The sequence below is a fragment of the Phocoena phocoena genome, chromosome 6 (genome assembly GCF_963924675.1).
Source record: "Phocoena phocoena chromosome 6, mPhoPho1.1, whole genome shotgun sequence".
Lineage (NCBI taxonomy): Eukaryota > Metazoa > Chordata > Mammalia > Artiodactyla > Phocoenidae > Phocoena > Phocoena phocoena.
In genome coordinates, this window is record NC_089224.1 from 2,789,179 (window position 1) to 2,803,882 (window position 14,704).

General features: G+C 45.8%; 1 protein-coding gene across 1 annotated transcript in view; it reads right to left on the reverse strand.

Moving 5' to 3' along the window:
- SH3RF1 (SH3 domain containing ring finger 1) overlaps positions 1-3,960 on the reverse strand; it is a 155,871-nt gene extending 151,911 nt beyond the window's left edge. Inside the window, exon 1 of the mRNA XM_065879441.1 lies at positions 3,580-3,960. Coding sequence (XP_065735513.1) covers positions 3,580-3,960 — 381 coding nt within the window. The remainder of the gene's footprint in view (positions 1-3,579) is intronic.
- Between the last annotated feature and the right edge of the window lie 10,744 nt (positions 3,961-14,704).

Below are 14,704 nucleotides of genomic sequence, written 5' to 3' on the forward strand. Positions count from 1 at the left end.
AACCCCTCTCAACTAATTAATACCATTTCACCCTTAAGACCTCAGTTCAAATGCCTCGGCCTGAAGAAGCTTTTGAAGACACACAGACAGACACACACGCACACAAGTGCGCGCGCACACACGCACTAAACCAGGCCCTCGCCTGTCATCTCCCCAGCTCCCAGCCTACCACTTAGCACCTGTAATGACCTACCTGTACTGTCATCATGCTACTACAGGTGTGTCTCTCCCACCAGACACACAGGTTCATGAGCAGAATCTGCGTCTGGTGTGCCCAGCACTATGTATCCAGCAGCTAGGGCAGTGCCTGGTACCTAGTAAGTGCTTGATGAATATCTGCTAGGTTAAAGGAAAGAATACAAGTGCAAGTCAGTGTAAGTCAGGGGTCCTGTGATCAGTGTGTGCTGAAGATGCTCGCTCTGAGGGAGCGGCAGCGTGAAATCATTAAGTATCAGTACCTGGACACACAGATACACGCACAGGTATTAGACCTGGAACCAGTGGAGCCACAGCTAGAAAGCAGAAATTTATTCCATTAGGTCACAATTCTATAGGGGTTAATCAAACATGTCCACACCGAACTCTGTACATACTTATATATATAAAATCCACCTTCTGCAGGTATTTTTCAGCCCATGGAAGCAAGGATCTGCAGCCACCCGCTCCCCACACCTCGTCCCACTGGTCCACTTTGGCGCCAAACCAGCAGCGATTCTTTACTTGGCGTAAAGAGCTGGTGGTTTCCGGTGGTGATGCCGACCCAACACTCTTCCATTTCTTCCTTCCTATGAGGCAGGAAACACTAAAATTCTGGGAACAAGATGTGTGTCACACGTTGGAAATGTTCGTATCTGCTGCTAACACCCAGTCTCCCTGAGGTACACGCATGAGGAAGCCCCATGGCCACGATCTAACGGAACGCGGAACATAACCAATAACCGGACAGCATCCCACGTGGTATCAGCACTGGCTCCCACCACACGTGGGAACAGGCTCTCACACTCCCGGGTCGCGTCAGAGCCGCTGAGGATCTAGGATTTATGATGTCATCCACCCAGGGGACACCTCAGGGGCTGGCTGACAACTCCACGGGTCTCACTTTTAAAAGAAGCATTTTCTAGTTTGGGATTCGCAGATGCAAACTATTACATATAGAATGGATAAACAACAAGGTCCTACTGTAGAGCACAGGGAACTAATTCAATATCCTGGGATAAACCATAATGGAAAAGAATCTGAAAAAGCATGTGTGTGTGTGTATATATATATATATATATATGTATATATATATGTATATGTATGTATGTATAACTGAATCACTTTGCTATACACCTGAAACTAACACAACATTGTAAATCAACCATATTTCGATAAAATAAATTTTAAAAATAAAATAAAGTAAAAACTAAGAGGAGCGTTTTCTGAAATGTATATATCTTTCAGGTCCTTGGGCTGTTTGTGTAGCCCTGGTTGTTTTGAATATTTCAAAGTAGAAGGTACCAGTAATTGCTAATGAGAAATTATTTTAGACTTGGGGGGAAAAGAAGTGCTTTTGACAAGAATTACAGCATCTGCATCAACCCACATTACTGAATAATTTTGTCTGTTCATTGTCTTGTCCTCCACTCTCTGTGCCCCCCGCCCCCCCAAAGTAACAGACATGATCATCTCCTGCTTTTACTGGCCTCAACTACTTTATCCAAATTATTAGGCTCAAGCTCAACTGAGCTTCTTGGCAAGTAATTTTTCTCATGCCAAAGAAGAAACATAAAGTAAATCAGGAAAATCATATCAGCCAGAAAAATAATACTGACATCATCAAAATCATAGAATAATGTACCTAAGAAATGTGAAGCTCAACCTTGGGAGATTAGCAGTTCAAATAAATGAACATTCCAACATCACACTGTCAGTTTCCACATCAGAAAGAAAACTTAAAATCCAAAGGACACTGAGCTGAATGCTTGAGCCCTCTTCTTAAATTCCTTTTTATCAGTAATCAAACATTCACCACATTCCTCACAACAGGTAAGGCAACGTGTCAACAACTGAGACACTTCTATTCACAGCCAGAAGCTGGGCCTCTCCAGTCTAATTAACAAGGAAACAAAATCCCTCCAAGGAAGCAAATCTACCCCCTAATTAAGCGAAGCAGACCTAGGTCGGGTGTCTCAGAAACGATGGTTCTGAGGTTGAAATATTCATGAGGCCACAGATACTAATCGTGTAAACTCCATTAAAAGAAGGCAATCTAAGAAAACGCTGTAAGCAGACCAATTTCAAAACTAGGGGGCTTCAAATAAGAAAAGAAAACCTCCAGAACCCAAAGTTCTCACTAACTTTAAAAAAAAAAAATTAAATATGACTCAAAAGAAACCTGAGAGCCTGGGAATAAAACTGTTTTCCAGCAATTAAAACACTTTGCGTACTCTGCATCTAGTGATGTAAATACATCATTTGTAAAAGATAAACTTGAGAAGAAAGGAAAGGAATGGTTAGAAGGTAGTCGTTCCCTACAGCTCCCAGAGGGCCACATCTGTGAATTTACACTGGTTAATGCCATCCCAAAGGGTTATTCCTACCTCACATGAAAAAAGTCAGTTTTGAGTGTTTACAACGAATATTTGAAAAAAGAATTCTCATCCAGATAACTGTTCTTTAAAAATGTATTTTCTCAGTTTGGCCAATTATCAAGATTGTTTCTTCTGACAAAATTGGAACTGCTTTAATTATCGAATATCCACAACTACTTTTCAGGTTTACAAAAATGAGAAAAGCATGCCTTCACGGGGTGCCATCACCGGCAACATAATTTACATTTCTTCAAAATACCTTACCTTCTAGAAATTTCAGTCGTGGTAACTGCCCAGATATTTAGCCTCACTTCAAATTATTTCAGCCCAAACCCAAAACCCAAGAAAAATCTTTCTGATGGAAACATTTCGTTTCACTCCCTATAAAACCCAACATAAAGCTACATCCTCTGCTGTCTTAGCATGGCTCTCAATGACATTTTGTTGCTACAGCAACAAAACTCTGCTACCTGTGGCCATGATTTGTTAAGAATTCCTCCAACCAGAATATTCTGTGCTGTGCATTCATAAAACCAACAGAATGGCTCCAAGCCACTTAAAAATTAAAGCTCGATGTCCTACTTGTGATCTACCCACACACATATTTATAACATGTCTACATATACGCGCACATACATTACATACTCATGTCTCTCCCAACGCCATCGAAAAGGTAAAACCGCACCAAATTTCCATTTTTAAACTCGGCATAAAAAACTTCTGTATTTTAGATTTCATTGAGTAATTGCTACCGTTTCCCAAGATTTATCTTAAAACGTAATAGAGGCCCACCATCCAGGAGAGAATTTTAAAAACAAGAAAAATTATTTATATCCAATCTCATTCCAAAAAGAAAAAAAAAAAATTCCCAAGGCACAATCTCCTATCTGTTCCAGTATCGTGACTCCTTTAGCCATGAGCTGATTTAGAAAACATCCAAAGACTAAAGAATACACAATGACCATCAGTACCGTCACCCACCGCACCGCCTCTTCAGGCTACTCACCCTCACCGGGGGGCTCCAGGCTTGCGCCCGAGGCTGCTGTCCACCCTGGGGGCAAGGTGGATCTTTGGGCGCAGCACTGCTCTGAGCCCTCGAGGCGTTGGTGCAGTTGGTGCCACTGCCCCCCGCAGGGCCGGGTTTCCAAGGCCTCTGCTTGATGCCATCCAGCAGTCTGACCAGCAGGATGTTGCTTGGAAGCTGCTCCACGCCCGCGCCAACCAGAGTCCGGCACTCGGGGCATCTGAGTTCGTTGCGGGAACCGACGATGCCCAGCAGACACCGTTTGCAGAACGTGTGCTGACAAGGCAGGACCCTGGCAGAGACGTCGAGCCGCTCCAGACACACAGGACACTCCAGAAGGTCCAGAAGGGCCGACTCATCCATCTTCCTCTAGTTCACCGAGGGAGACGCTCCACGCGGCCCTGAGAGTGGCTCATGTAACATCCATGTCAGACGCTGCTCTGGCGGCACCGGGGCAGAGGAAGAAAAGACAGAAAAGTGTGATCGTCTGGGGGAAAGGTGCAGAGGAGAGCCAGGAACCAAAAAGCACACAAAAGTACTGCCTCTGAAGAGCATAGCCTTGCTCTGGAACATGGGGCCTGAACTCCAGCGTCAACAATTTAAAACAAAACAGGCTTTCTAAGTAATTCACAACGAGTCCGTAAAGGTATCTAGTTCAGCGCTTAGAAAGAGCTACCAAGTACTATTCAGGACTCTTGCCATAAACAGGATTTATGAAATGTAATAAGAACATAATTTCTTCGGCTCTCAAAGTGAAATCTGCTGCCTTAGTAAACTCCTCAACTCACCTGAGGAGGTGAGAGTGGCAAATGAACGTTTCCTCCACCTGAAATTCCTTTTCAATCCCAAGTTCCCAGTATTTAAGCCACTCTGGTGGTTAAGAAACCGCACCTCATGTGATTTCTGTGGCACATGGTCCCAATATTAAATACATATGTTTCTTCGCTGCTCTTAAAAATAGAACTGTTTAATCCTGCCCAACCAAAACGAGACGAAGGTTCACAATTCTAAACAACACACTAAAGACGGTCCCGAAAGCAGCTCAAATAGAACAGCACCCATCAGGGCAGCGGTTGCCAAACTCAGAAACGATTTCTGAACGGCCTGTGTTAATCCCATTCAGAAAATCTGGCAAAATTATCACCCAAAGAATTTGAGAATGGAATGCTGGACTGAGAACCGAGGGCTTAATATGAAAATGGGGCCATTCAGGAAAAGAGCGTTCAAACCAGAGCCTGCACCGCTCTCCCCTACCCCCAGTTCAGTGTGGACGTGTCCAAGGGAACCGGGTGGCGTTGTGGAGGTCGGCAGGAACTGCTGCCCCTGACGGCGGGGCGGGGTCAGACCGCCCCTCTGCTCGCCGCAGGTACTGCGGGCCCGCGTGGACGCCGGTCCAGGTGCCTGGCCGTCGGTGTAGACGCGCCCGCAGCCAGGGGCGGGGGCCGCCCGCGCAGACACGCCGGGGCTGGTGCCGGGAGCCGCCCGCGCAGACACCCCGGGGCTGGTGCCGGGAGCCGCCCGCGTAGACGCTCGCCGGGGCTGGTGGAGGGGGCCGTCCGCCTAGACCCCGGGCCAGGGCCGGCAGGGCCAGGTGGCTCCCCCCGCCGCCTGGCCGCCGCCTGGCCGCCGCCCCGCGCCCACGGGAAGTTTCGGGAGCTCAGGACCGCCCGCAGCCAGCGTCGCCAGGTCCTCCCGCCGCGCGACCGGGCGCGCGCCGCCGCCGCAGTGACCCGGGCAGGGCCGGGCCGCCCAGCTCCGCTCTAACCCGGCCCCGGGGGGCGGGGGCCCGGGGACTCGGGGCCGGGGGCAGGTCCTACCTCTGCGCGGCGCCCTCTTTGTCCGCACGCCCCGCGCTCTCCCGCTCACCGGCCTCAGACGCCGCGGCCGCACCGAGCTCCGCTCGCCGCCTGCGCGCTCCCGCCGCCGCCTGCCGGGCCCGAGGGAGGAGGAGGGGAGGGGCGAGGAGGGAGGGGCAAGGAGGGAGGGGATGGGAGGGGCGAGGAGGGAGGGGTGGGGAGGGGAAAGGAGGGGGAGGGGAGGGGAGGGGAGGAGGAGGAGCAGAGGAGGAGGAGGAGGGCGGAGAGCAGAGACTGAGCAGGAGGAGGACGGGCTGGGGAGGCCGGCCTCCCGCCTCCCGCGCCCGGGCGCAGTCGGGGTCCAGGGTAGGTCCCGGGGGCACGGGGGAGGGGACTTGAGCGGCCGCCTCCGAGGCTGGGAGCGCGGCCGAGTGGGGACACGCTGCCCGCATAGGAGCGGGTGCCACCAGGTACCCCGGACACAGACCCGGGCGCGAGCCTCGGGACCCGGCCCAGGACCCGGAAGGCGGGGTCGACGGGACGCCCGGCCCGGAGGCCCGTCCTACCCGCCCGGGACCCGGGGGTCAGCCTGGCCCGGGGCCCGTGTGGCCCGAACCAGCCCCGCGGCCTCTGGGGAGGCCCCCGCACACACCTGTTAAGCCAGGCACACACCTGTAAACCGAAAGGTCCTTTGGAAAAACACGTTGTCCACAGGTTTGGGGGTTTGTTTCTCAGCCTCAGTTTAGAGGTAAAACAAGTTAAAAATTTGTCATTGATCTCAAAATTGTCATTTTATTTGCATTTGCCATCCACGTAACAAAAAGTTTTCCCAAATACCCTCCTCAAAGGTGTGCAGAAAATAAGGAGAAAGGGTGACAGATACGCCTTTTCGAGAAACCAATGGCCGACCTCTAAACAGCCTGACCATTTGAAGGGAGTTGATGAGCGTCTAGTCTCCAGCCAGGGCCACAGCGAGTCCAGTGCAGACAAAGGAGAATCACCTGAGTATGGAACCGCTGTGACACTACAGCTCTCTCTCCCTCACTGTGTGCAGTCACCTGCTCAACGCTGGAGATGCGGTCATCTAGTCCCCACTAAAACTCTGTCCATCTTCCCTCTTTAGCTTTGTGCTAATGGATGGATATGTGCACAGCCCTACTGTATGAGTACCAGAAATGATAGCCCACTTCCCCTCCGTTAGAAGTGAGCAAATACATATATAGAGAATGGATAAACAACAAGGTCCTACTGTATAGCACAGAGAACTATATTCAATATCCTGTGATAAACCAGAATGGAAAAGAATATGAAAAAAATATATATGTATAACTGAATCACTTTGCTGTACAGGAGAATTAACACCACGCTGTAAATCAACTATACTCCAATTTTAAAACATTGATTAAGAAAAGAAGTGAGCAAATACACATGCATTTGAGTTGAGAAAGACAAAGGAAGAAATGATCAGAATAGAGCATTTTTAATCCAGTAATCCACCAACAAGTCACTCTGAAAGTGACTGCTTACCCCATAAACTTCCGTGCCTGCCTGAAGGGGAGGCTGATTGGAAGGTCACGGTCAGTAAACAGATAAACATTAAACATTATTATATGCCATTTACACTTATTAAAACCAAAACTCAAATAGGTTCACTCATCACAGTAAGCCACGTTGGACCAAGACTCAGCCTCATGTCTGGATTCCAAGTCCAGTTTGCTCCCCACCATCCCAAGGACCTCTTTCACAGGTCACCTCAAGCAAACCTGAATGCTCTTTGTGTCCTCCAAGGGAAAGCTGACAGTTGACCAGGTAATGACTCTGGAGACCAAGGGACAATTTTGCTTTATTTTGGTCTTATTTTGGTTGCTTGTTTGTATGTAGAGAAGAGTACACAAGGTCCTGGGTGGAATGGTCCAGCTTTTGAAACCCCGGACCAGAAAAAGCCTAGTCGCGCACCCATTATCAAAGACCCGGAGACTGCGTCCAGGGTTCCAGGATGGAAGAAGCTCTGACGAATGTCACCTGGGACGTGGCTCAGTTCTTTCAACATCCCCGCTGCTCATTCACGCTATTTTTTAGAATGCAACTCTTTGATCAGCTTTAATCACTCCAACTGTACAGTGAAGTTTTAGGCAAATTACTTGAACTTCTTGAGTCATCTTTCCTCCTGTCAAATGGTGAAAAAAAATCATCCCTTCCTTAGACTGTTGTTGAGGAGTCTATGAGACAGTGCACTTGTTCTTTGTAACCTGTACATCTCCTTTAAAGGAAGGTATCATCATTATCTTTATCAGCCAAGAATTACCTGGGAAAAGTTATACTGCGCCAAATCCTTTCTTCCCAGGGTCTTTAAAAAGTTTTCAACGACACTAATAATTGCAGAATACTGTCGAGAGAATACTACAGCCGAAGGGAGAGTTGGGGAAAGAAAAACATGTTCACCTGACCATTTCTGGGAACTGAACCTGAAGGAAAGAATGTACACATGATATATTCATGGCCCCTGTGACTTTGAGCAGATACATGAAAAATAAACACACCCTGACATGATAATGGTAGCTTGGATTTATACAGTTCTTGTCCAACCAAGACTTCAAAGTGCTTCCCTACACGCTATCTCATTTATCTTCTCAACAACCCTCTGAAGCGGTGAAGACAGATATAATCATCCCCACGTTGCAGACGGGAAATAATGAGGTGTCGAGAAGTTATTGCTCGCAGTGATGACGTTCTGACACAAATCAGACTTTTCAGTTCCCAGTCCAGAGTGCTTTTTGGTAAGCTCTGGTACCGTGCTTGCACATACGTATACATACGTGTGTCTGATGATCAGCTACCTTCAAAACTAATTCCTCCTCCAACCCTCCTACACTCTTGGTGGGAATGTAAAATCGTGTAGCCGCTGTGGAAAACAGTATGGAGGTTTCTCAAAACACTAAAAATAGAACTACCATATGACCCAGCAATTCCATGCCTGGGTATTTATCAAAAAAAAATGGTAAAAATGAAAACCCTAATTAGAAAAGGTTCATGCACCCCAATGTTCATAGCAGCACTATTTACAATAGCCAAGACATGGAGGCAACCTAAGTGTCCACTGACAGATGAATGGATAAAGAGGATGTGATATATATATGTATATATATATATATATAATGGAATATTAATATAACATATTATACATTGTATATAATGGAATATTAATCTAATATTATATATTACAATATAATATATATAGGAATATATATATAATGGAATATTACTCAGCCATAAAAAGAATGAAATAATGCCATTTGCAGCAACATGGATGGACTTGGAGAGTATTATGCTAAGTGAAATAAGTCAGAGAAAGACAAATACTGCATGATATCACTTATATGTGGAATCTAAAAAATACAACAAACTAGTGGATATAATGAAAAAGAAACAGACTCGCTGACACAGAGAACAAACTAGTGGTTACCCGTGGGGAGAGTGAAGCAGAGAGAGGCAAGATAGGGGTAGGGGATTAAGAGGTACAAACTATTAGGTATAAAATAAGCTGCAAGGATACCTTGTACAACACAGGGAATATACCCAGTATTTTATAATAACTATAAATGGAGTATAACCTTTAAAAACTGTGAATCACTATATTGTACACCTGTAACTTATATCTTGCACATCAACTATACTTCAATAAAAAATATTAGAAGCCTCAACTTGTAACCAGCCTTCGTTAAAATTAAAATGAATGAAAATTCAATGATGTGTGATGAGAAACATTAAAAAGGCATAAACTAATTCTTCCAACATAAATACATTAAGAAATCAAGAATTGTGCACCATTAGTTACCACCTCAGAAAGTTAAACAAAAGAAAGTTATAAAACATTTATGTTTCAGTAATTCCACAAGAACCTAATAACCAAAGAGGCACTTTGGAAAGCATCCAGGTGAGGCAAAGCTGTACTTGACCTGTTTATTATTACTGTGTTAACAATTCTTATCTATGTTTATTGATATTTAATGACAAATTGAAAAACCTACATAACTTTTTCAACAACAAATATTTGTGCAATTTCCCAGCAATTGCACACTTGATTTTAAGTTTTGTGGTTAAACAAAAAGCTTGTAGGGACTTCCCTGGTGGTCCAGTGGTTAAGAATCCTCTTTCCAATGCAGGGGACACGGGTTCGATCACTGGTCCGGGAATTAAGATCCCACGTGCCGTGGGGCAACTAAGCTCCTGTGCCACAAATACTGAGCACGTGAGCCACAACTAGAGAGAAGCCCGCACGCCACAATGAAAGATCCCGTGTGCCACAACTAAGATCCGATGCAGCCAAAAATAAACAAATATTTAAAAAAAGAAAAGCTTGTAAGACATATTTGTTAAAAGTAACTTGATTTGATTCATAATAAATATTTATTACAGAAAAAAAAAAACTAATTCAAAAAAAAAAAAAAGGGCTTCCCTGATGGTGCAGTGGTTGAGAGTCCGCCTGCCGACGCAGGGGACACAGGTTCGTGCCCCGGTCCGGGAAGATCCCACGTGCCGCGGAGTGGCTGGGCCCGTGAGCCATGGCCGCTGAGCCTGCGTGTCCAGAGCCTGTGCTCTGCAACGGGAGAGGCCACAACAGTGACAGGCCCGCGTACCGCAAAAAAAAGAAAGAACAACTAATTCCTCGTCCAGTTGCCACAATATTGGTAAATAGCAGCACGATTTATTTATCCAGGGTTTAAACCAGGAACCCAGGGGTCATCGTGATTTCTCCCTTTTCCTCTCTACCACTCTCCATCAAGTCTGCCTGCTACACCCCCAGATATATTTCAGTTTCTACCCACTTACTTTGTCATCCCTGCACGTTTCTTTCAGCTGTCACCGACCTTGGCCTCTGCCCCTCCTCACCAGCCTCTCTGCCTCCAATCCTGCCTTCACAGGCTGCCCTGGATATAGTGACATTCAGAGGAAGCTGCAAAATGTGCAAAACATCACGTCACTGCCTTGCTGAAAACTCCTCAATTGCTTCCCATCACACTTGGAGCAAACCTCAGACACCTTTCACGTCTGACAAGTCCCCACGTCACCCGGTCCCTGGGTTAGCAAGTTCTGTACCACGTCACCCCCGTTATCTGTAGAGTACTTTTCACAGGCTAAGCTTTCATTCCTTTCTTATTGCCTATCTCCCTCACCTGAACACAAGCTCCCTGAAGAGGACCGGGGCTGTCTTCGTCACCACGGGAACCTTGACAGCAACTCACAGTGGCGGCCAGAGGATAATTCTCAACTACGAGTGAATCGAGTAAGGGATTGTATGTACTGCCGTCCCAAAGCGACAAATACACTTACTACTTCACGGCCCTTTGGATAGGAAATCAGGCAGACAGTGCTCCAAATTCCGCTGAGTCGTTCTTATAATCGATCAATCAATACATTTTTAGGTAGACAATGAGGACAGGTTCTTCCTCTTATGTTTCACAGGAAAGCTTGTAGAAGTAGCCAAATGCCAGCTATGTAACCCAGAACATAAATGTGATGCAAGTTTATCTTTGTTTTGGGTCTCAGCTAATGGTGTCACCATTGACTTAGTCCCCCGAGAAAGCAAGAAAATGGAGCGCTGTCTTCACTCCTTCCCACACCTCCCATCCAGACAGGTGATCCAGAGCTTGTCAGAAGGGGTTCCCAAATCTGTCCCTTCCTCCCAATCATTATTTCACGTCCGTTTATCTCCTATCCGGGCAATAACTACCTTCCCTGATTACTTGATTCTGGATAGACCACTAGAGTCAGGGCTCCCCCATCTCCTAACAGGGTGTCCTCAGGCAAGTTTCTGTGCCTGCATCCCCCGGAAAAGGGGGCATAATACTCCTCCCTACCTCAAGGTTTTTGTGGCAGTATTACATAAGTTAGTAAAAATACAGTACTTGGAACTATGCCCAACACATGGTAAGTGCTTCATAAATGATAGCTAATATTATTCTTTTCTTTAGAACCTGGATTCAACCCTGGATCTAACCCTGGATCTACTACCTGTTAACTGAACAACTTTGCAAAGTTCTTTAATTTTCTGAGTTTCGACTTCTGTATCTATAACAAATGGATATGATGCCATCCTTTGAAAGTTTGTTCCAAAAAAAATATTGATGACAAAACTGGTTGAAAAATCTAGCACAGCACATTTCTAGCACGTTGTGAGGACTCAAAATTTTGTTCCCTGCTTCTTTTTCTGTGTATCTGTTTGCATCTGTTCCACATAATGATGGAGTAGATTAGATTATCTCTAAGGTTCTTTCCAGCATTAAACAGTTATCTCCATCCTAATTGCATAAAGGACATCTAAGGGCAGTGGAATCCCCATGGAAAAAGGCAAGTGGTCCTGGGGCACTGGAGTTGTCAGGAAACAGGGCTCTTAGCAGCTCAAGGAAGGCAAGCCCAGAGGAGGTATTTTGGTCTCAGTAGTGGGAAGGTGGTGCAAACTCCACTGTCTGGCAAAAAGTCTGAGCAGATGGAATATTTATAGGCCCTCCCTGGGGACTTCAGCTCAATCAGAGTGGGTGCTGGGGAGCAAGACCAAGGAGTGGGTGTAGAACTGCATCTTCCTCCATCATCCCTGAAACAGGGTTGCACGTCTGAGGAGGCGCTTGACAGCCAAATACCTGGGGGAGCTGGGGCTCTCTAAGTGCCTCTGATTCTAACCCAGCCTTCAGGGAGTGTGTCCTGAGGTGTAGTGCGGCCAGAATCACCTGCAGAGCTCATTAAAAATGCAGATGTCCCAGCCTTGTACCTAGAGACACTCCCTCGGTAGGTCCAGCATGGGTTCAGGAATCAGGTGATTCTCACATAGTGATGCTGGGACCACAATTTAGGAAAGGCTAACCTAGTCACCCAGAGCTGACTAGAGAAGCTAGTCCATCGAGGGCCATCTGGGCTGTGGTTAAAAAAACCAAGGAAGGATATGGGAGCTCCAGCCATTGCTGGTTTGCTGGGGCAACAGGAGAGACCCTGCGTGTTGCAACCTTCCTTCATTCTGGTTGGCCCCCCTTCCTGCCCACCCCACCATCCGGGGCTCAGCCTCTCCTCTTAATAAACACTGCACAGATTTATAAAGAATACCAGTTTAGGGACTTCCCTGGTGGCGCAGTGGTTAAGAATCCGCCTGCCAATGCAGAGGACACGGGTTCCAGCCCTGGTCTGGGAAGATCCCACATGCCACGGAGCAACTAAGCCCATGCACCACAACTACTGAGCCTGTGCTCTAGAGCCCACGATCCACAACTACTGAGCCTGCATGCCACAACTAATGAAGCCCACGCGCCTAGAGCCTGTGCTCCGCAACAAGAGAAGCCACCGCAATGAGAAGCCCGTGCACCACAACGAAGAGCAGCCCCTGCTCACCGCAACTAAAGAAAGCCCGTGCACAGCAACGAAGACCCAACACAGCCAAAAATAAAAAAAAAAAAAAAAAAAAAAAAAAAAGAATATCAATTTAAAAGGGAGCCAGAGGATTAGCTTTCCCAGAGAAATATACATGGCTGGCCCCGAGTTACCCCAGGACCCAAATGTGGACCAGGGTCATCCATATCAAGCCTCAGGAGGTCCCGCTGCCTATACTATGAAACTTGTATGAAAGCACATAGAAGCACTGGGTGCTCTAATATACTGCTGACCCAAGTTCAAAGATAAACGTAACCTCTGTGAAGAAAATGTAATAGGATGTCTTCCTTTCTATGAAAAATACTTTCTCTTGTCAAGCTCCATTCTCATTTTAAAAGTTTAAACCTTGAAGTAGTCTTTTTGCTTCTAAGCAGTCTTTGCCCAGCCCAAACCATTAGAGAATATGCATCACTTTATCTCACCATCTCCAGGAAATGAAATCCCATCATCTTTCTTGGCAACCCATCTTTATATATTAAAGGTTGTTTATCAATTTTCAGACTTCTTTTTCTCTGTTCAAAGTAAATATAAATGTTGACTTTTCTAATGGCATTTAAATAGGCCAGCTTAAATCACACACACACACACACACACACACACAAGCATGAATTCACGGGAGATTCATAATGTATGACCCATGTTTCTGTTTTCATTATAATATTGGGTGAAAGATGGGCCTTTCTCCATTTACTCTCCCTAATTCACGTGTACACTCAGACACAGCCTATATTCTGTGATCTCGAAATGAGCGGAAATGATCCCATCATAACATTTTTTGTCTACAGCTAACACGTCACCTTCCCTCTTTCTTGCCGCTAAATAAACGTGAGTTTATTCATGTTCTTTTTAATTTAATTTAATTAATTAATTTATTTATTTTTGGCTGCGTTGAGTCTTCGTTGCTGTGCACAGGCTTACTCTAGGTGCGGCGAGCGGGGGCTACTCTTTGTTGGGGCGCGTGGGCTTCTCATTGCGGTGGCTTCTCTTGTTACGGAGCACGGGCTCTAGGCGCGCAGGCTTCAGTAGTTGTGGCGCACAGGCTTAGTTGTTCTGAGGCATGTGGGATCTTCCCGCACCAGGGCTCAAACCCGTGTCCCCCGCGTCGGCAGGCGGATTCTTAACCACTGCGCCACCAGGGAAGCCCTATTCGTGTTCTTGAAAGCATAACTATCATGACACCAGATACTAATGGTGCCACGCATCAAACCTGTTCTTCTGAAAACTTGCCTGCATTCAGTAAGTGATTTTCCTCCTTTCGCTGAAATCAGATTCCTCACTAATTTTCTGTGCCTCAGTCCCCTCGACCTACAGTGCCAGAATTTTCACCCCAACATTTCACGTTGCTCCTTAGAATTTCTGTCCTCACAGCGTCTTGTACACGTTCTTCCTTTTTTTAAAATTTTGGGTAATGTGTGAATCAGGCAAGCACATAAAGTTTAAAAGGGCAATGGGAAAATCTTTTTTTAAAGTAATAAACATAATTTTAAAAATTAACTTTCCATCATCCTTTAATGGCACATAGGTTGATCTGATGAAATACCTAAAAAATTTATTACAAACGCTGCCCGTGTAAATTATGTAATGTATAATAAAAGTACTGAATAACGCATCTGAAATGTATTACTGGTTGATATTCATGAATTAGACCTAAGCATGGCAAGACAGAAGATGTTCTTAATCATCTCACTCAATTTAATCTCTTTTCCTTGTGATTCAAAATGAGTGGCTCCAATAAATAAATAAGAAAAAATGAGTGGCTACAGAGCTTTTTAAAAAATAGGACACCAAGAGGGTGTCAGTCCACTTGACATTCTCTCTCTTTGACAAGATTGTGGAAGACTAAAGATTAACATAATTTCCCTGTTTTCCATGATGCTTTTATGCAAAAATGACGA